The sequence below is a fragment of the Phoxinus phoxinus genome (genome assembly GCF_949152265.1).
Source record: "Phoxinus phoxinus genome assembly, chromosome: 1".
In the NCBI taxonomy this organism is placed as follows: domain Eukaryota; kingdom Metazoa; phylum Chordata; class Actinopteri; order Cypriniformes; family Leuciscidae; genus Phoxinus; species Phoxinus phoxinus.
Genome location: NC_136876.1, coordinates 43,465,115 through 43,485,469, shown reverse-complemented (window position 1 = coordinate 43,485,469; position 20,355 = coordinate 43,465,115). Strand labels below are relative to the sequence as shown.

Sequence of the window (20,355 nt, the reverse complement as noted above, 5' to 3'; positions counted from 1 at the left end):
CTATCTATCTATCATCCATCCGTCCATCCATCCATCCATCCACCATCCATCCATCCATCCATCCATCCATCCATCCATCCATCCATCCATCCATCCATCCATCCATCCATCCATCCACCATCCATCCATCCATCCATCTATCTATCTCTGTCTATAGATTTATGCCACAGGGAAAACTGTGCATGCTAACTCTAAGATGATTGACAGCAGCCATATTTCTCCTAATAATATTTGCTCACACATTGTCTTTGTCCATTGTGTGCTCTCTTTATATGCTCTATAGCAACTAGCTAAAGTAAACACCTAAATTATCATGCTTTTATAATAGGATTACTTTTGTGGGCATATCATTTTACAACGAATTTTATTTCAGCAGTAATTAGTTAATTGTTTTGGTTCACTTATCATTAATATAAAAATATGATTATAATTATTATAGCTATTATTAATTCATTATTTTTATTTTCACTACATTCTATTTATATATTCATTTATTTAATGCATTGAATTTATAATTTATTAATATATAATTGTATTTATACATCTTACATCATCTATACATCTATATCTTGCAATCAGAAATGTGAGTGATTCTTTGTGTATGAGTGGTTTTACATATTATTTTATGGCACCTTTATGTTTTATTCCTGGTGAAACATTTACCATACTGACACTTTTGTCCAAATGTTGCAACATTTTATCACCCATCTTACTGTAATTGTAAAGTTTTATTTTCTAAAAGACATTTTTTAAACCTCATTGTCTCGTTCAGATAGGCGTTATTTCAGGTTCACCTCTTCAATATTTTATAACAGTAATGAAAATAACACAGACAACATTAGAAATATTTTGATCCATTTATTTATTTATTCACTTAAATAGTTTTCAGGTAGTTTTACATTTGGTCAATGCCCATGTGCGCCCCTCTACATATTCAAAAATCAAATAAAACCTCTGGAGTGTGGACTCTATTGACCGGGGGGGTCCCCGGGAGTAAAAAGAGTCCGGTGTGTATGGAGTGGCGAGGATGCTGAACTGAAATGAAATCTGAGTACAAGAGAGGGGTGAGATGTGTACTGATCATTCAGGACAGAACCATCGCCTGGAACTCTGCAAGAGATCAGAGACAGATTTCCATTAACGTGGGATGTAAACCTGCAGATGCGTCAATAAACAATTTACAGCAAACTTTCTGAATAGTTTAAGCATGTTACTGAATGTGTATTTGGTCTACGCTGCGGTGAGCATGTCAGATATTAGAAATGTATTTATTGAATTCATATATCCTGCTGCTGCATGAATAAACACACATAGATCATATATAGGCAGGTGGAGCTGGGGAGGTGGAGGGGTTCACACAACACTGATATTTGAATGTTGAGCAAGCAATCTCATTGGCATCCGGATCAGCAGAGGCCAATCAGCTTGTGCCATGTGATAATGATGTGATAGATTGCACGTAAAGGACCAATCAGCATGCGCCCTCTAACTTTACATAGATGTGAGGTGACAGCTGTTTAAATCATGTCAGGTGAATAGGAATCAAATGAAAACCATCAGAAAACGGTTTGCTGTTTATTCAGTTAATTGTAAAACATAAGCCATAATCACCATCTATTCCGATCATGCCATCGTTGTCATCGTCGGCTGCTGATAGGAAAGCCTTGGTCTCTTTATCGGTCAGCACACGAGCACCAGCTGAGAACCGCTGCAAGAAAAACCTGGAGGAAAAAGAAAAAAACGTTAGAAAGAGAGTCACCTCACGTCCCACATCAGATAATCCCGCTGTCTGGCGAGGAAATACTCGAAATATTGGTAGATAGAGACAGGAAGCAAAAAAAGCAGCTGGAGGATAATGTGTCTAGCTTAATTCAAAGGCATAAAAACAGCCTGTCCCCGGGCAACGTAATCCCTGTCTGTTTATGAATACTTAATATTCATGTGCTTGGAAAGCCCAGGAAAGGCTAAAGTCTGTGGTTAGGGTTGATTCTGCACATAATGCCATTATTAAATCAAAGATCCTAAAAGTTTTTTCATGTTGAAAGAATCTACTTTTCAATGTGGCTTTAAACACATGTAAAAAAAACTCAAGTACTTGAGCTCTTCCTCCTCGATGAATCCACTGGCGTCGTTGTCCAAGATGTTAAAGACATTCTTCACTTCCTGAGGGCTTTTCTTTGTCAGACCGCACAGCTGGAAGAACTTTTTGGGGCTGAACGAGTCTGGAGCTGGAAAAATAACCAATTAAAACACACGTGAAACCTGACACTCATTTACAGTAGGGAACAGCTGAATTGAACTGGACTGAATTGGATTCGCGCTAAGATCAAAAACATTACTTGAGGAAAATGAAGACAAAAACTTCAGAAATGAATGCAAGGTTCAATTTCTAATGTGCGGATGAGACACAAACATGCTGAGACAGGAGAGACGGTGTATCCTACCTTGACAGTCCTTGAGCGCACTGTCGATGGCATCAGCGGAAAGAACAGATGACAGTGACATGGTCCTGAAGAAGAAGAAGAACAGTTTTAAATAATTAACTCATGTTCACAAGCAGCTGTCATATCTCTCCACACTGTAAATAGTGTTCAGTTCACTTACTTAAAAAAATTAGGAAACCCATTGCCTTAAAGTTATTAGGTAAATAAACGTCATGCTTAAAAAAAGCAAAAAAACTATTATCAAGTTCACATAACTTAATTTTTTCAATTAAGCATTACGTTTATTTACTTAATGATTTTAAGTTAATGGCTGTACTTGTTTTTTTAAGTAAGTGAACTAAACACTTTTTTTACAGTGCATAGCAACCTGCCAATGTACAAAAACCTTTGAATACACAAATCAGCCAAGACTAGATACAAATAAATCTCGCATAGATGAAAATGAAAAAGATGATCTGCCTGAAACGTTGTTGAGCTATATGCTTTTCATCAAAATAAATAAATAATCGATTAAAGATAGGGTGAAGTTCATCAAAGATGCTGGCATTTTACAAACTCCTTCCCCCCCCCTTCTAATGCAATCAAATAAAACCATTTTCAATGCAATTATTATTAAAAAAATGCACATACACATACATGCAATTAAAAAAAAAAGTGTAAATGCATGCATTTTAATGCACTTTATTAAAACCCTACATAATAACATGCAAGTTTCTTAAAAAACCAACAAAACAAAAAACTGTAGCCTAAATGCATGCCGTTTTAATATAAACCTTGCACACTCATGCAGGTAAAATATTATTTCCAGCTAAAGCAGCGCCACACAAAGAGATCGGGGTGGGAAAGCTCTTACCTCGGTGAAGTTCTCCTGGCAGGTGATTCAACAGAAGTAAGGCTGAGTGGTGACTGCGAGTCGGTCCAGGTGCGATTTATATAGGTCTGAATGCAGTGACAATGGCTAATTCTTGAGTTACCAGTCTGTGGATCAAATTCTAACTGCCAGGCCCTAGCTCAAATTACTTACCTAACTAATTAACCTGTACTATTTATATCTGTTTGACTGTGTGCGTGTGTGTGTGTGTGTGTGTGTGTGTGTGTGTGTGTGTGTGTGTGTGTGTGTGTGTGTGTGTGTGGGCCAGCCCTCAGACATCTGTGACGCCCTTGTAAAAGGCAAATTAAGTAATAAATGCTTTGCTGTCTACCTGCTCATCACGTCCCTCCCATCCTATATCATAATACGGGCATCACACTCGCTCACCCCTGTCATGCACATCCGATCCTCCTCTCAGGTTGGTCAGTCGCTCCCTCCCTCTTTCCCCGCTGCTTTACATGAGGTCACTCCAAATTCCTCATTATAATATTACATAAACGCTTTTATATTGCATTGCTGTTGGGAGGTGGACAAATTCCGGGGACGCTCGAAAGCCACCTTTCCTTGATGTTAGCTTTAATTTATCGCTTTCCAGATGTCTATTACTTTATAAATCCCATAATCTGCAATGGATTTTTTTTTTTTTTTTTTTGCAGTAATCTGCTCCATATTGTCTTTCTGAACAGATGGGAGCCTATAATCCACTGCTCACCAGATGCAAAACTAATTCATAGGTATAGCTGTGGACACACACACACATTATAGAGAGTGTCATGCGAGTTTATCCTTCTCATTTGACCCTCCATAGGCAGACAAACAGCGAGCTGTCATTTTTCCTCTGCTGATTCAGGGATTCAAGGTCACCTTTTGACTAGCGCCCAGCAGAACACTGTAATCAATGTTTAAAACGCACCTAGACGCATATATTATGTAAGAGGGTGCAATATGTCCTCAAGTGCAGGGAAAGATAAAGGAAAGAAAGAAAAACAGACACTGCTCGCTTAACTTTTTGACACCAAACCCCCATGTTACAATTAAACCGAGGTACTGTTTCCATCAGAGCGATGGAGTTACAGACAGCGCATCCTTCATACGCGTGTAACAGATATAGCGGCCATTTTTGTTCTTGACTTTTTCTTAGTTATCTCATGATTTAATGGTCATGCACATAACATTTATTGGTTTAATTAATTGTTTCAATGACAGATTGTGCAGTTGAATCATGTGCATTACCTTTAAGTAGAAATTTTGGGGTCAGAAATATATATAAAAAATAATAATAATACTTTTATTCAGCAAGGATGCATTAAATAGATCAAAGGTGACAGTAAAGACACGTATAATGTTACACATTGTAATAAACGTTGTTCTTTTTTGCACTTTCTATTTATCAAAGAATCCTGAAAAAAACATCATGGTTTCCCAAAGAGACATTAAGCTGCATAAACTGTTAAAAATTGATAAGAATATTAAGAAATGTTTCTTGAACATCAAATCATCATGTTATAATGATTTCTGAAGGATCACGTGACACTGGAGTAATGCTGGCGAAAAGTCACAGTTTTAATAATTACATTATAAAATGTATTCAAACATGGAAAACACATTTTAAATTGTAACAATATTTCATAAAATAATATTATTTGACTCTCTTTTTTATCAAATTAATACAGCCTTGTTAAGCATAAGAGACTTAAATAACATTAAAAAATCTTACAGAAAGATAGCCTATTATATTTATTTATTTGTTTGAACTGGTAAATACTGTCATTTTTATTTTAAAACGATTTAATGCATTCTTGCCAAATAAAAGTATATATATATATATATATATATATATACACACACACACACACACACATATATAGGCTACACACATAATATATACACATAACAAGTTTAAATTTGTTTTTGTTTTTTAACAATTTTAATGCATCTATTATTATTATTAAAATGATTATTAGCAAATAAGTCCATTTGCACTCAGCACATCTGCTAGTGTCAGCAACTATTTACATTGACCGTCATGTTTGAGCGCTTCACAAGAGACTGCGTTAGTTCATGCTTGCCTGCCTATTGAGTTGCAGGGTACACATGGCCCATTTAAATGCATTAGGTGGAGGTGTTTGCTGTGACATGTTTCGGGACAGTCCATGCGTGGGATAACCCGGCGTGATGCCGCACGGAGAAACCCAAGAGCCTGGAGCTGACAAGGACACCGGATACAGAGGTGCTGCTTTCCCAGAAACACTGATGTCATGGGTCACGATGATACCTCATATCCTATACGGTTACTAAGCAATCCTTTATTTATTCATTTACGTTTGCTTATATTCTCTGCAGGCACTAAGCTACACTACGCTGACTGACCTCTACTACGGTGTCTGTTTTGGCAACACTCAGCTGCTTTAAGTACTACTTTAAGTGGCACGATATGCTAGTTAGCCTCTGACTAAAAGTTTGAGTGTGTCAGAGGTTAACTAGCATACCGTGCCACTTTTTAGCTTCTACTCTAAGCTATATAAACTGTTAAAAATTGATAAGAATAATTCTTGAACATCAACTCATAATATTATAATGATTTCTGAAGGATCATGTGACTTTAAGTGGTACGATTATGCTAGTTAGCCTCTGACTAAAAGTTACCCTCGACTCTCTTTCAAAAGAAAAAAATGCAAATTGTTGTACCTTTATTTAGTGGTACAACAGCAGCCTTTAAGGGACATCTTACCTCTAAAGTTTTGCTGAAGTTAACATTTTATACAACATTTCTCCTTGCACATAAAAAATATAAAATTAAGTAGTCACATGTCTAAATCGACCGGCTACACATATAGTAACTTATTAATAATAATAATAATAGCCTAATATAAACTTTATTTTATATAGCTCCTTTAAAGCGGGTTTTCAAGGCACTTTACACTCACACAAAAACAGACATTAAATACAAAGCGTACAAAAAACAAAAGAACAGACTAGAATACAAAAGAAAACCATTAAGAAAAAGCTAATCAATATATATGTGTTTTTATTTATACTAATACTAATTTTGCGCATGCAAGTTGTTGAGTGTGGTTTTAGGAACCATAGCAAGAAGTGCATCTCAAAGTAGTCAATGCGAGGAAAAAAAACTACCTTTCAGTCACTAAAAGAGGGCATAGGTTAAGTCTGGCAATATTTCTGAGATGAAAAAAGTTTTTCTTGACAGTATTGCAAGTGTAGGTCAAAAGACAAACTCCTACATTATTTTATTTAGTTCGTATCTCCAAAACAGTTTAACATTACTGAACCAGCTCTATGAAGCTGATGAGGAGAGCCAATTAGCAAAACCTCAGTCTTATCACTATTAAGACACAAAACGTTTTTGGTCATCCATGTTATTATCTCAGAAATGCAATGTGAGAGAAAAGATACATACACATTTTGACCAGGCATAGAGTGGGTATACATCTGGGTATCATCTACATAGAAAGGATTAACCCTGAGTGATCTTAAGAGCAATCCAAGAGGAAATACTGCATATAAATTCTGAAAAAAGTAATGGGCCTAAAATTGAACCCTGTGGGACACCAGTAGGGACAGAGCCAATCTCAGGCCTGAAACCATAAAACAAACAGAGATAAGATCTAAACCAGGTTAAAACAGTCAAAGAAACACCAAAGACAGTTTTATGTTGGTGGAGTGGTTGACGGTTTTAAAAAGAGGCGCTAAGATCAAGAAGGATAAGGATGGAGAAAGAACCAGAATCTGAAGCTATTAACAGATCATTGGTTAATAGCTGAGCTGTGACCAGAGCTGTCTCTGTACTAAAACGTTGTCTAAAACCAGACTGAAGGTGCTCGAAAAGATCATTGAAGCCGTGTGTCCACCAAAGCGTTTTTTCACGCGGCTGGCTTTATTTTTCTATTGTTGTCAATGGGAACGCCGCGTTTTTAGAACGCCATGAGCGTAACGAGGCGCTGAGCGAGTATTTAACGCTCAAGCGCTGAGCGATCGAAGTTTTTTACAGGTCGCCGAGAGTTGAAGAATGTTCAACTTTAGGTAAAACGCAGCGCTCATCACTGTCACTTTTTAGCCAACCGTCCAATCACAGTGGAGGAGGGGTGGGACTAATACCACACGGACCAACGGATATTCTGTATCATAGCAACGATGCGTCTCAACTGAAAAAAAAACTGCGCTGCCAAAACGCTCTCAAGCGCCCGCAGCTCGGCGTTTTCAGCAGAGCGCCTAGCGTTTTCAGGTGGCTAAAAACGCTTTGGTGGACACACGGCCTAAAAGTAAGGTGATTGTGTAGCTGCAAAGCCACAACGCGTTATACATTTTGCCAGAAATTGAAGGTTTGATATGGGGCGATAATTATTTAAACTGTCTAAATCAACATTATGCTTTTTTTTGGAACTGTAACTTGGAGAAGTAATATAACTATTAAGACGAAACCACTAACTTAATTTGAGTAAATATGGTCCATCAGGATTGCCAGGTCTGCGTAACAAAACTAGCCCAATAGCCAATCAAAAATAGCCCAAAAGTAGCCCAAATATCAAACCTCAAAATATGCCATTCCCACATCTTAAAATACATATTTTAAAGTCACTGCAAATTGAAAACCAATATATCGTTTAGTGACCATAAACGCAGCTCAAAGGCACCAGTGGCCCTGCTTTGCAAAGTTTAACATCTAGAACAGTTTTATCATTGGTAGAATTTAAAGTCCCCCTGTGCTGAAAATCAAGCTTTTAATGTTGTTCATAAGTCAACACCATTGCTGAGTATTTTCTCATTAAAACTGCAGTGAACCAAAGAAAAATTTGGTTTGAGATCGCTGTTGTTTCTGACATCACAAACTACCTTGTAACCAATCGGGTCAACGTGTGATCGTCAACGAGTGGATCTCTGAGCTGGTGTGAGTGAGTGGAGGCGGGGCTCATTTGCATATTCATAGAACCGCGTATACTAAATGAGGTAAGGGTGTAGAGTTACATTCAAACTTTTTTAAGGCATGAAGAAATTTTTTTCCAAGGAAAAAACGTTTAAATATGTAATTTTGGTGATCAAAGGTGAATTTTAATGGATAAAATTATTGACTACATTGGGACTTTAGAATTTTTCAATACAAGCATTTCAGTCATATTAAATTCATGCAATGTCAAACCTTTAACCCTTGGGTGTCAACCCGCATTTTTTTTCTGACAGTCAGTGTATAAACAATTTTTTTTTAAATTAGCTACTTATACATTTTTTAAAAGTAAGTAAACGTGTGTGCAATATAATGTTTACAATAAGCAATTAATTGTGTCTGGTGTGTGCAGTTTCAAAGGAGTTTGTGATGCTTTTCCTACCCATTAACACATTGTAAAGTATTGCCATCTAGTGGACCATTTAACCTAAAGCATCACTGTAAAAAAATCGCTTCCTTAAATTTGCAAAAAACTTGGATGTTTAAGTAATTTCAACTTACACTTGAATCTTGTATAACTTATTTTGATGAGTTAAAGCAATGTAAAACATATGTTGTCATATCTTATTGATCATACAATTTTGTTTACAGTGTACGCTCGTGGAATAAAAAGATTTGTTTATTTATTTGAACAGGTAAACATTGGCTTGTTAGTGAGTAATTATCACCTTTGTAATAGTTTCTTAAGTATGAGTCTGCAAAAAAAAAAAATGCATGTGATCAACCAAACAAACTTGAAATATAATAAACAAGCCATTGATAATAATAATTACCATATATATAAAAAACATAGTATCTATGGCAGTGATCCAATAGATAAACTGATATATGTATTTTTCAATTTATTTGATTTGTGATTAATATAAACGTGAAAAGCAGATTTGCAACAAGAAATAAAAATGAAGTCTAGGCTATATTGAAAAAGAATATTTATTCTTTTCTTGTCGTCCGTTCCCGTAAAAGTGCATCAGATTTTACAGTAAGCAAAGTTCATATTTAAGACAGGAGACACAACCGCTACATTCACGGTCATCGTTTTGACAGTGTGCTGCATGGAAGGGAACTTCTCATAAGCATCATGAGTATAAAAATTATTTATAGTAGGATGAAAATGGGAGGTCTTGGGCAAAGTTGTTCCTTCAGAGCTAAAGGTGTTGTTGGTCAGAGGCCATTTATGCCTTAACCAAGGCAGCGAACTCTGTCGGGGGAAAGAAACAAACGAGCACGTTAAACATGGTTGTCAATCAAATATGCATTTTAATATTCTTAGAGCACATTGAGATGCATTGGGATTGAACTCAAGAGATTCCAAGGCCATAGTGTGAAGCAGGCTTAATCTTAAAGGTGACTGACCATCAATTCCGATCTTGCCGTCACCGTCAGCGTCTCCAGCCTTTAGGAAAGTCTTGGTCTCTCCGTCAGTCAGTGCCCTGGCACCAGCCTTGAAGTTCTGCAGGAACAGTCTGCCAAGCACACAGTTCAGTTCATCAGCAACATTCAAGACGCAAAGCATTTCTGTATGAGCTCAAAGCTGCTCTTACTTGAGTTCCTCCTCCTCAATGAAGCCACTCTTGTCCTGGTCGATGATTTCAAAAGCCTTCTTGACATCATCGGCGGACTTGGCTGACATGCCGACCTTGGCGAAGAAAGCCTTGTGGTTGAAGGAGTCAGCAGCTGTGTGGGAAATGTGGGAAAGAGGTCAGTGAATGCACGCATTTAACGTGTTAAAAGATGTGGCGGCTCACGCGGTCTCACCCTTGCATGCCTCCAGTGCTGCAGCGATGTCAGCTTCCTTCAGGCCGAATGCCATCTTTAGCTGAACGATACATAAAACAACATTAAAGCAAGAAACGCGCGACGTCGTCACACAGCTGCACACCGAAAGCTCAGGTGTGTTTAGTCCAGTTTGCCTCAAAATATGGCCATTTGACAGATTACTTATGATTACTTAACATCTCATGTATAACATTTCATGCCATGATTTCAACCCATGCAAATCCCACAAAACCAGTGAAAAGGGGAGCGTGCCGCTTGTGGATTTGAGTTACGAGGACGTTAAATCCCAAAGAAGGGTCCATGAGGTCCTCTTAAAATAAGCCAGCATTGCAAACAATTCCACAGCCGATTGAGATGATGAGAAAATTTAGGATGCAACCTTCCGAGACAAATCTGGAAGAACCAGTCCTGTGCTTTTTTGTTTGTTTTTTTCTCCTCCGTAGATAAACTGCAAACTCACCTCTTTTGTCTTTTGGTGCTGAAGGTAGTTTCAGAAGACTCGAGCGGTGAACTGCAGTGGTCTCCGGGGCCCCTGATCTCCCCCTTATATACCTTCAGCAGCTCCAAATAGGAATCATAATGTAATAGACACCCGCTGGCCGAAGGGGGGGCGGCTTGACATGCGCCCACCGGACACTCTGTACTATATTTATCCCTTAAAAATGAAGATGCTTAAAAGGTGCGTTTGAAAAAAAAGTCCATCATATACTTGCATGCTAATAATACACGCTGCTGATAGTGCATTGACATATTCCTATGGACACTCGCTCATGGGGCTTGGAAAGAGTATATGAAGGGAAGGGAAGCTTGCGGGACGCTTTTCAGAGGGACATTTCTGTTTGTGTTCAGGGTATGGACTCTCCGGTTGATTTTGCTTGTATTTCATGTAAAGTGGTTCGTTTAGTCATGATTTTGCATGTTGTTATTTGTGTGTGCATATGCTGTGTTGGATTTTGCCACATTAAACACGTTGTCTGAATTTGTCCTGGTTTTCTTCTGTACGCAAACAGACCAAAAAGAAAATTTGACATTTTTACTTTAGGTTAACTCCAGGAGTCCATTATGTTACCTTGACTTACTTTTTCTCCATTTGACTTATGGCAAACTTGAATTTACTTTAATATATAGTTTATACACTGAAGAAATTTTTTTGGTGTTGACAATTTTCACTCAGAAATTGCAAGCAAATTTCACAATTACTTTCAAAAGAAATTGCATTTGAATGTGAAATTTTGAGGTAGAAAAACTGAGTAATGTAATCTTTATTTTATTTATGGCTACATCTTTCCCCCATTAAACATATTACAGATTTCCCTGTTGTTTTTAGTGTATGCAGATCTACACTGTACAGTATGAAGTGTGTTACTATTAATTCGCCCCTGACAGCATTTGCATACAGCGTTCAAGCAGCAGAGAGCAGCAGTGCTCATCCTGGCTGATGGCTTTCTTTCACAGGGCAGACACTCTTCTACTTGTTCTACTAACCACACCGTCGAAAGATGAACTGTAAGGTACATAACTGAATTTTGTTGAACATTAGAACTGAAGGCGAACGCCGTGTTTACACCGTTCCATTTCTGACGTAGGCCTACTTGTTCTTCACGCGAGAAGTAGCGCGAGCGCTTGAAGTACGTCAGAAATAGAACGAAACATCATCGTCTGGAATGTATCTTGATTCGTCGCGACGCATTCAGTCTAAACGACGCCGATGATTAAAATGGATTCTACTTGCTTTTCTCGCATTGTTTTTGTGCGGTGTAGACACGGTATAATCTTCTAAATTGTCTATAGCAGGGGTGTCTAAACTCGGTCCTGGAGAGTTTAGCTCAAACCATGATCGAACACACCTTCCTGCGATTGTCTAGTAACTTTGAATAGCTCGTTCAGGTGTGTTTGATTAGGGTTGGAACTAAACTCTGCAGGGACCAGATTTGAGGAACCCCGATCTAAAGTTTTAATATGTCAACGATTTCATCACCATTGTGGTTAGTGGAACATTATTATTACACGAGCATTCCCAGTTGCTCTGATGAAATCCTGCCGGTTGCGGGGCGTTTAATGGGATTTGGAAGACTGAGCTTGGCCGAGTGTTCGATGAGCTATTCTGAGCATTCGGGACGCTGCCATGGACTCTAATTGGGCATGCGAAAACTATCCTCTGCAAATCCCTTCCAGACCAGTGCATCTCAGCAAATCTCCGGGCCTTCCCTCGCCCAGCCTTGTGCCAAGAGCATCCTGCAGGACATCCCTGGCTATTGGTGCGTTCAAGTCCTCCTGGGAAGTTCCTATTTACGAGTTGGGAAGTCGTGTTTAGCCATACTGCCGTCGGAGAAAGATGGCGGTGTACCTTCTATTAATTAACTAAACAAAAATACGGCAGGATTTAACTACTTCAAGAAAACAAAACAAAAACAAAGAAAGTGCATCAGGTTTAAAAAAAAAAAAAAAAATGAAGAAACCACTGTAAACTTCATCGTTGCATATTATATTGTTATATTAAGATGTTATTCTTCTTTTTGCAGGCAATTATACTGCCTTCACATGCTTTTGGAAATTTCCCAATTCCCACTTCTGAAGGGATTTACGGACTTGTCGCATTCAAGTGCTTTGTTGTCGGAAATAACATCATGGAGGACACCGGGTTTATTCATGCCTATTAATTGGGAAAATCTGATGATATTTAGCGTCCCATTTATTAACACCCTTAAACATTTACTATCAAACTGATCCCCAAGCTTCCCAGTGGTAAATATGAGTTGAGAGGGCATTCATGTCCAATTTTTAACAATGAAACTCGTATTTACGATAATTCCAATAGCATGCGAAGGTAGCATTAGCTTATCTGGTTGTAAATAAAAAAGCATGACAATGTCACTGCTATAATACCTATAAGTATTGTTGTATCCCGCCATGTTTCTCACTGACACGTCCACAATTCGTATACATCGTATGCTCGGGAAAATCCGAGCTTCCCACTTGTATTTACGACTTTGTGGTGGCGTTCATACGCGTTCAACTCGCGAATACGATCTTTCCGGCATGCACCATATGAGTGCATTATCATGAAGAGAATGTCCCGGGAGGACATCCCACAACACAACGGGAACGTCGATTAGCGGCGAATGCGTAAAAAAGCTCGCTTCAAAGACATGTTACACCAAAACTATATTTATTCCTTGTTTTTCACTCTTCCCCAGAAGTGCATTCAAGATTGTACATTTGCACAGGCCAATGGGCTTGAAATAAAACATCCAACTTACACATACAAATACCCTTATCCAGGCACATACTCGAAACTGAGTAAACTGTCCAAAGTCAGTCATAAATAAGATCATATAAAAAAGTTCAGCTGAGAAAGTTGTGAGCTGTCGTGAGTTCTGGTTCCTTGAATATGGAAGGGTCTTGGTCAGATGAAAATTTAAGCCTTTACAAGAGCAGCAAACTCTGTGAGATGAGACAAAGATGAGACAGATCAGAGTACCATTAGTCAATTCTGCAAGTATCACCATTTTCATTTCCAAATATCGTCGAGGGTCTGCTATAGTGTTGATAAACTCGTCATTCAGACTACAGTATAGAGCATCAGTAGATGCTGCCAAGTGACAAACATCTCAAAAACAAGAACGCCCGACTGGAACTGACACTTGCATTACTTAGGCCTTTTTTGTGTTGTTGTGATATTCGGTTGTGAATTATTTTTGACAACTTGTTAGCCAGGTAAAAAAGGTAAAGGTATAATAAATTAAACTGGCTAACAAGGATCTTGTTGAAATTGCAAGAACGAATTGTGATAGTTTTGGTAGCGTCCATGAGAATGGGTTGAAAATGTCATTGCAAAATTGTCTTTGTAAAGAAATTTTTACATTTTATGGGTGGGAAAAAAACTTTTATATGTGCAGAAAATGTTAAATCATAAATATATATATTTTTTTAATCTGCATGTGAATAAATGTATAAGTAAATATTAAAATATATATGTAAAAAATTTATTATCTACAATTAGAAATGTACATATTTAAAGGTGGGGTATGTGATTTGCAAAACGGCCGGTAGATTTTGAAAATACACAACTCAAATGGTCCTACCTTCTTTCCTTTGACTCCACCCATTCAAAGAACATGGACCAATCAATGGTACGACCGATTGATTGACACTCTTATTGTCCAATGATTCTAGGTGGTCTTGGAAATGATTGGCTGGTGTTTTTTGAGTCCTGACCGTTCCACAGATGATTAAATTGCTTAATTTTTATTTCAGTGCTTCTAACTCAGTGGCTGTAAGTGGGTTAGGAATAGGATTTTAAGTGATTTTGAAAAAATGGCCAAAAAAGAGAATTACATACCCCACCTTTAAAAATGTTTCACTTGATAGCATCCGTAAAAATGGGTTTAAAATGTTATTGAAAATTTTCTTTGAAAAGTTGATAAAAAAAATGTGTATGTGTGGAAAATGTATAATAATATATATCTTTTAAAATTGCGTATAAATATATTTTTATGTAAATATTAAAATATACAGTATGTGTAAAAAATTATATATCTACAATTAGGAATTTACATTTGAATGGAATTTAACATTTCACTTGATAGAATCCGTAACAATGGGTTGGAAATGTTATTGCAATTATTATTTTTTTGACCAAGAAAACGTAAAATTTGATGAAAAATGTAAATGTGTATCCGTGGAAGATGTAGGCTATATATATATATAAAAAAACATTTGCATTTGAATAAATATATTTAAGTTAATATTAAAATATATACAATTAGTCATTTACTTTTTTTTATGTTTAATATAATGTAGCCTAATATATATTCCAATTGCAAAATGACTATTTATTGTTATATCATAGAACAATTAATACATTCATTTGTTTCAATATACCTCTTAAACGTCATTTATTTATCATCCGCATATGAATACATATAATATCTAAGTAAATATTAAAATATATGTGTAAAATATTTCTACAATTATTTAAAAAAAAAAATTTGTGTGTTTTATTCATGTTGAAAGCCATGCAGTATAAATGTGAAATCTGAACTATTGGCCTGACCGCTGCAATCTCACAGCAATTCATAACTATTTTACGTTTTGCTTAAAGGCAGAGTTCACCCAAAAACGAAAAACTCTGTCATCATTTACTCACCCTCAAGTGGGGCGCCATTGACATCCATAGTATTTGTTTTTCCTACTATGGACGTCAATGGAGCCCATCAACTCTCAGGTTACCAACGTTCTTAGAAGAGAGAAACTCACACAGGTTTGAAAAAACATGATGACAGGATTTAAATTTTTGGGTGAACTATCCATTTAATTAGTGGCTAACTTGTAGGATCTGTTTAAACCCCAGTGACGGTTACGTTTAGGGGCGGAGTTAGAGGTAATGAGTTACTTTTAAAAATCGTACCATTCAAACCATACGAATTCATTCGAAATCGCCACCTCGTAAATAATGACCTTTTCCCGTGAGATCAGATTGGCCCGACCCAGTGTTGCCAATTTAGCGACTTTTTACACTCCTTTAGTGACTTTTTTCAAAATAGCGACAAATCTAGCGACTTTTTGGATTGCTGGTTGACATGCAATCAGTCACTATATCACGCTTGTTCTATAGTCTCACTGAAAATATGCAAATGAGAACAGATTTATTGGATATTCGGCTATATATCACATAAAAAAAACAGTATGAGAGCACGGATCAGAGGAGGAAACGGATGTAAAGTGCGGACAGTTGGCGCTTTATGTCATCTAGCGACTTTTCAAACAGGCTTTAGCTGCTTTCCAGTGAAACTAGTTGGCAAACCAAGCGTTCTCACCCAAAAAGGCAACATCCACTATCCCGAACTTCAATGTTAAGCACACAGGAGCTTAAGCTTCCTATCTCGATGTGAGTTTTCAAATCTTCTAGATCTAAAAATTGTCATTTTTCATTTACCGTCAACTCCAAGCATGCCATCACCGTCTTTGTCACCAGCAGCAAGGAAGGTCTTGGTCTCTTTGTCGGTCAGTGCCCTGGCGCCAGCCTTGAAGTTCTGCAGGAACAGCCTACAGAAAGAGCACAGGCCTGCTATGAAGCCCACAACTGACGTTTGTTAGACATTTTCCCCATGTAAACGGTGTGTTAAGAGTCTCACTTCAGCTCCTCCTCCTCAATGAAGCCACTGTTGTCCTGGTCAATGATGAAGAAAGCCTTCTTGACATCATCGGAGGACTTGGCTGACAGGCCGACCTTGGCGAAGAAGGACTTGTAGTCAAAGGAGTCAGCAGCTGTGGAGAGAGGTGTCAAAACGTGACATTCATTTGATCAAACTATTGTTACTTTTACACAATAATCCAGCAAACAGGGATCATTGTCAGAACTAATGTTGTGGGAAAGTTCTCTCGAAGTTATGAACAAACGTGATGTAGCCCCGCCCCTTTTCTGCGCGGCGCTGAGTGCGCTCGTTGTCTTTTGGTCTGTATTTTCACAGCGATCTTGCGGATTTATGAATGAACGGCTCGTTTTAAAATATTCCTGGTCTACTTACATGTGTTAAGACATCTGCTCTAAACATTACAATCCGCACCAGAACTTTTAATAAGTAAATCCACTTCACCAGCTAATTACTCCTCGACAGCGATGCCATCGCAAAAACGGAAGTTCAAAGACAACATTCTTAATATTTATATCGGTATAGCGGAGGATTTTCTTTTTCCGGGTGGGTAGCCTATACTATTGGTCCACCTAAGTGTCAATCATTCTGGTGATATGTTTACGTAAGGCCGTGGTACGTGCTCGTCCCTATGTTTTTGCTTTCTGGTGTATTATGTGTGATGAGTTACGGTTTCAGCCATTCCTTTGAAAATGGCTGAGGGTCGAAAGAGAAAATATTTATACTAAGTGAATGATAAGAAGAGAAAGGCCGCAGAATATAGAAACAAGGCCAGAGTGATTTTGGGTGAATATTTCACACGCTGGCGTGCGCTAAAAGCACAGGTTGGGCTTCCCACTGATGCCGCAGTCGCGAAGACTCTACTAGACAGGTAAAGTTTGTCATGCTATTTGGAGAAATCCATTTAAAATCACTGCTAGTAAAAGTTAATGTAAGCGTTCCCTCTCGGGAGCAAATAGAGTGTTGCGCATGTGCATTAAAAAAAAAAAAAAAAAGATTTCTAAAACATTTCTAAAATTAGGAAAGATCCTCCGCTATACCTTTAAGATGGCAGCGCGCTTGTTTATCTGGCGCATAATGTCTACATACTAGTGACGTCAATAGAACGTTCGTTCAGGGTTGTCTGGTCTTTAATTATGACGATAACCCAGAATGAACGTTCTATTGATGTTTCTGGATACTGGTTACTCTCTAGCAATAGCACAACAATGTTTTTAATGGAAACTTCTTCTGACATTTTTCAAATGGGCTACTACTTGTTTCTTCAAAGAACATTCAAAAGTAACATATCTGTTAGGTTTGAAGAGTTATAAAATGGAATTTTCACTTAACGTTTGCAAAAAAAAAAAAAAAGTCTGGACATTCTAAACATTTAGAGAATATCCGGAAATAGCGTTTTCATTTGTAAATGGGAACGTTTGCAAAACAGTCTCTGAACATAATTTTGTTAGCTTGGAAGGAAGCCACTATTACTTTTAAAGTTAAAAAATTGCACATGCTTTTCTTATTATTACTATTTTCCACATCTTAGAATGACAGTCATCAAATACATTTTAGAATAAAGTCATCAAAAAATACAGAAATACTATGTAAATGTATGGAACAAAAATAGTCCCATAAAGAAATTCCATAGTATTTATGTGTATATGACTGCCCCCCCCCCCCCCCCCCAATATATATTAAATATAAATTAATTATATTTATGAAAATTATAATTTTAAGCATTTTTTAAGCCTAAGTCTTTAGATTATGTTTCTAAATAACCCAAATATGTATTTATTTATCATGAGTCTATATTTATTCATGTATGTCATTATCAAATCTTTAGATTAAATTTGCCCACTTGTTGACTGCCCCCCCCCCCGTCCAATTTGTTTCTTCTGTATTATATTTATTTATTAAAAATTAAATATTTATGAATATATTTGTTTTGAAAAAGAAATTCAATTTTACAAAACAAAATTCCAGCATTTAGGCAGAAGTTTTAGATCATGTTTATAAATATCCTATATAATATTATAATATAATATAATTGCTATAAATGACTTCTGATATATATCTTATAATAATACTAATTTGTTCCAGTAAGCCTCTTCAACATCATTTGTTTGTTTTGGATTTCATGTATCTATATTTATTCACGTATATCAAATACTCAGATTAAATTTAGTCACTTTCCCCCCGCTTAATAATACAGATAATAATATTTATTAACAGTTTTGTTTCGAAAAAAAAGAAATTCAACTTCTACAAAACAATTTTACGAATTTAGGCAGAAGTCTTTAGATCATGTTTCTAAATTGCCCATATAATATAATTGCAATAAATGACTTTCTTTAGTGTTATATCTGATACATCTTATAATATATTAATTTGTTTAATTATACCTCTTCAACATCATTTGATTGTTTTAGATTTCATGTGTCAATATGTATTCATCAACACCAACAGTATATCACATTTTCAGATTAAATTCCCCCCCTTATATCCTGTCCAATTAGTTTCTTTTGTATTATATTTATTAAAATTTAAATATTGTTTTGAAAAAGAAATTCAACTTCTACAAAACAAATTTAGGCATTTAGGCAGAAGTCTTTAGATCATGTTTCTAAATAGCCCAACTAACATAATATAATTAGTGTATTATAATTTCTATAAATGACCTTCTTTTGTGCTATATCTTGTAATATATTAATTTCATCATGCCTTTGCAACATCATTTGTTTGTTTTAGATTTCATGTGACTAAAAAATATAAAATCTTCAGATTAAATTTGGCCACTTGTTGACTGAGTTGACTAAATACAAATTTCAAGTATTTAGGCAGAAATATTTGGATCATGTTTCTAAACAGCCCAAATAATATAATATACGGTAATATGATATAATATAATTGTTATAAATCACTTTATTGAGCGCTATATCTGATATATATCTTATAATATATTAATTTGTTTCAACATAATTTGTTTGTTTTGGATTTCATGTGACTATATTTACTCATATCAACTCTTCAGATTAAATTTGACCACTTGTTGACTGCCTCCCCCCCCCATTATATTTACTCATATGTATCAAATCTTCAGATTAAATTTGCCCACTTGTTGACTGCCCCCCCCCCCTATTTCTTGTCCAATTTGTTTCTTTATTATATTAAAAAATAAATATGTATTTTTGTTTTGAAAAAGATTTTCAACTTCTACAAAACAAATTTCAAGTATTTAGGCAGAAGTATTTGGATCATGTTTCTAAACAGCCCAAATAATATAATATAATATAATATACGGTAATATATTTGTTATAATTAACTTAATTTAGTGCTATATCTGATATATATCTTATAATATATTAATTTGTCTCATTATACCGTTTGTTTTGGATTTCATCACTTGTCCATATTTACTCACATATATCAAATCTTCAGATTAAATTTCACTCATTGGTAACAGTTACTCTCTTGACACTCATTAGCAAGCGCCCTGTAGCGCTTCACATATCATTAGTTCGCGTGCGTTCACGAAACATAATCCGGCCAGAAACCCGTTTGGCTCGTCTCTTTTTATATCTGAATGCACATGCGCTATACTGATCAGTGGTCGTTGACGTCCTCTCAGTGCCGGTCTATCATCTAGTGTTTTCCCAGATGTGGGATCCCCTGCAATCCGAGACGATCACGTGATGTCTTACCCTGGCAGGCGGCGATGGCAGCATCCACATCAGCTGCGGCGAGCATAGAGGCGACGGCCATTTTCAGCTTCTGAGTGATCTGCAAAAACAGCATCGAGTGAGAGCAATTCACCAATGACTTCGATAGCTTATGCAATGCGTTATATAAAGAAACTCAAATCTGCATTCCCCCCTTCAGTGCCACACATGCATCAGGAACTGCTCTGGTCCTGGTTTTCCTCTTTCACACTATACGTGTCCTCAGAGTTCAAGCGATCGACATTTACTGTCCAGGGTCTTTATGTGACCCACATGATGCTCTCTGCGTCACTAATGCAGCCATATTCCCATCAAGTCCCTGTCCCGTGAGCTGTGATGTTCACTGACTTTTCTCTGAGAAGCCTGATCCGCTTGCACTCACCTTGCGCTCGTCTAAGGCGAGTGAAAAAGCGAAGGAGTTAGTCGAGGTGTGAGGCGCACTTCT

General features: G+C 36.8%; 3 protein-coding genes across 3 annotated transcripts; all 3 read right to left on the bottom strand.

The window, feature by feature from the left end:
* Positions 1–841: 841 nt before the first annotated feature.
* pvalb8 (parvalbumin 8) lies at positions 842–3,727 on the bottom strand. Its single transcript, XM_079623553.1, has 5 exons — positions 3,298–3,727; positions 2,445–2,509; positions 2,096–2,228; positions 1,612–1,721; positions 842–1,110 (listed from the first exon to the last, which is right to left on the bottom strand). The coding sequence occupies exons 2-5, from the start codon at positions 2,503–2,505 to the stop codon at positions 1,085–1,087; spliced, it is 330 nt and encodes a 109-aa protein (XP_079479679.1). The 5' UTR covers positions 2,506–2,509; positions 3,298–3,727; the 3' UTR covers positions 842–1,084.
* A 5,460-nt stretch (positions 3,728–9,187) lies between these two features.
* Positions 9,188–10,673, bottom strand: LOC307004567 (parvalbumin beta). Its single transcript, XM_079623883.1, has 5 exons — positions 10,512–10,673; positions 10,031–10,091; positions 9,817–9,949; positions 9,629–9,738; positions 9,188–9,473 (listed from the first exon to the last, which is right to left on the bottom strand). Exons 2-5 carry the CDS (start codon positions 10,083–10,085, stop codon positions 9,448–9,450), a joined length of 324 nt encoding a protein of 107 aa, XP_079480009.1. The 5' UTR covers positions 10,086–10,091; positions 10,512–10,673; the 3' UTR covers positions 9,188–9,447.
* A 2,530-nt stretch (positions 10,674–13,203) lies between these two features.
* On the bottom strand, positions 13,204–20,355 carry pvalb1 (parvalbumin 1). The gene is made up of 5 exons (XM_079623446.1): positions 20,293–20,355; positions 19,893–19,971; positions 16,189–16,321; positions 15,990–16,099; positions 13,204–13,495 (listed from the first exon to the last, which is right to left on the bottom strand). Exons 2-5 carry the CDS (start codon positions 19,951–19,953, stop codon positions 13,470–13,472), a joined length of 330 nt encoding a protein of 109 aa, XP_079479572.1. The 5' UTR covers positions 19,954–19,971; positions 20,293–20,355; the 3' UTR covers positions 13,204–13,469.

Bases quoted from the DNA above. Each gene is read 5' to 3' on its own strand.
- LOC307004567 (XM_079623883.1), bottom strand. From the start codon at position 10,085: ATGGCATTCGGCCTGAAGGAAGCTGACATCGCTGCAGCACTGGAGGCA. The intron at 9,950-10,030 runs GTGAGACCGCGT...TTTCCCACACAG, and splicing joins AGCACTGGAGGCATGCAAGG to CTGCTGACTCCTTCAACCAC. The intron at 9,474-9,628 runs GTCAGTCACCTT...TTCCCCCGACAG, and splicing joins CGGCAAGATCGGAATTGATG to AGTTCGCTGCCTTGGTTAAG.
- pvalb8 (XM_079623553.1), bottom strand. From the start codon at position 2,505: ATGTCACTGTCATCTGTTCTTTCCGCTGATGCCATCGACAGTGCGCTC. The intron at 2,229-2,444 runs GTAGGATACACC...TTATTTTTCCAG, and splicing joins TGCGCTCAAGGACTGTCAAG to CTCCAGACTCGTTCAGCCCC. The intron at 1,111-1,611 runs GTGATTATGGCT...GATCTCTTGCAG, and splicing joins TGGCATGATCGGAATAGATG to AGTTCCAGGCGATGGTTCTG.
- pvalb1 (XM_079623446.1), bottom strand. From the start codon at position 19,953: ATGGCCGTCGCCTCTATGCTCGCCGCAGCTGATGTGGATGCTGCCATC. The intron at 16,100-16,188 runs GTGAGACTCTTA...CTCTTTCTGTAG, and splicing joins ATTGAGGAGGAGGAGCTGAA to GCTGTTCCTGCAGAACTTCA. The intron at 13,496-15,989 runs GTAAATGAAAAA...CTCATCTCACAG, and splicing joins TGGCATGCTTGGAGTTGACG to AGTTTGCTGCTCTTGTAAAG.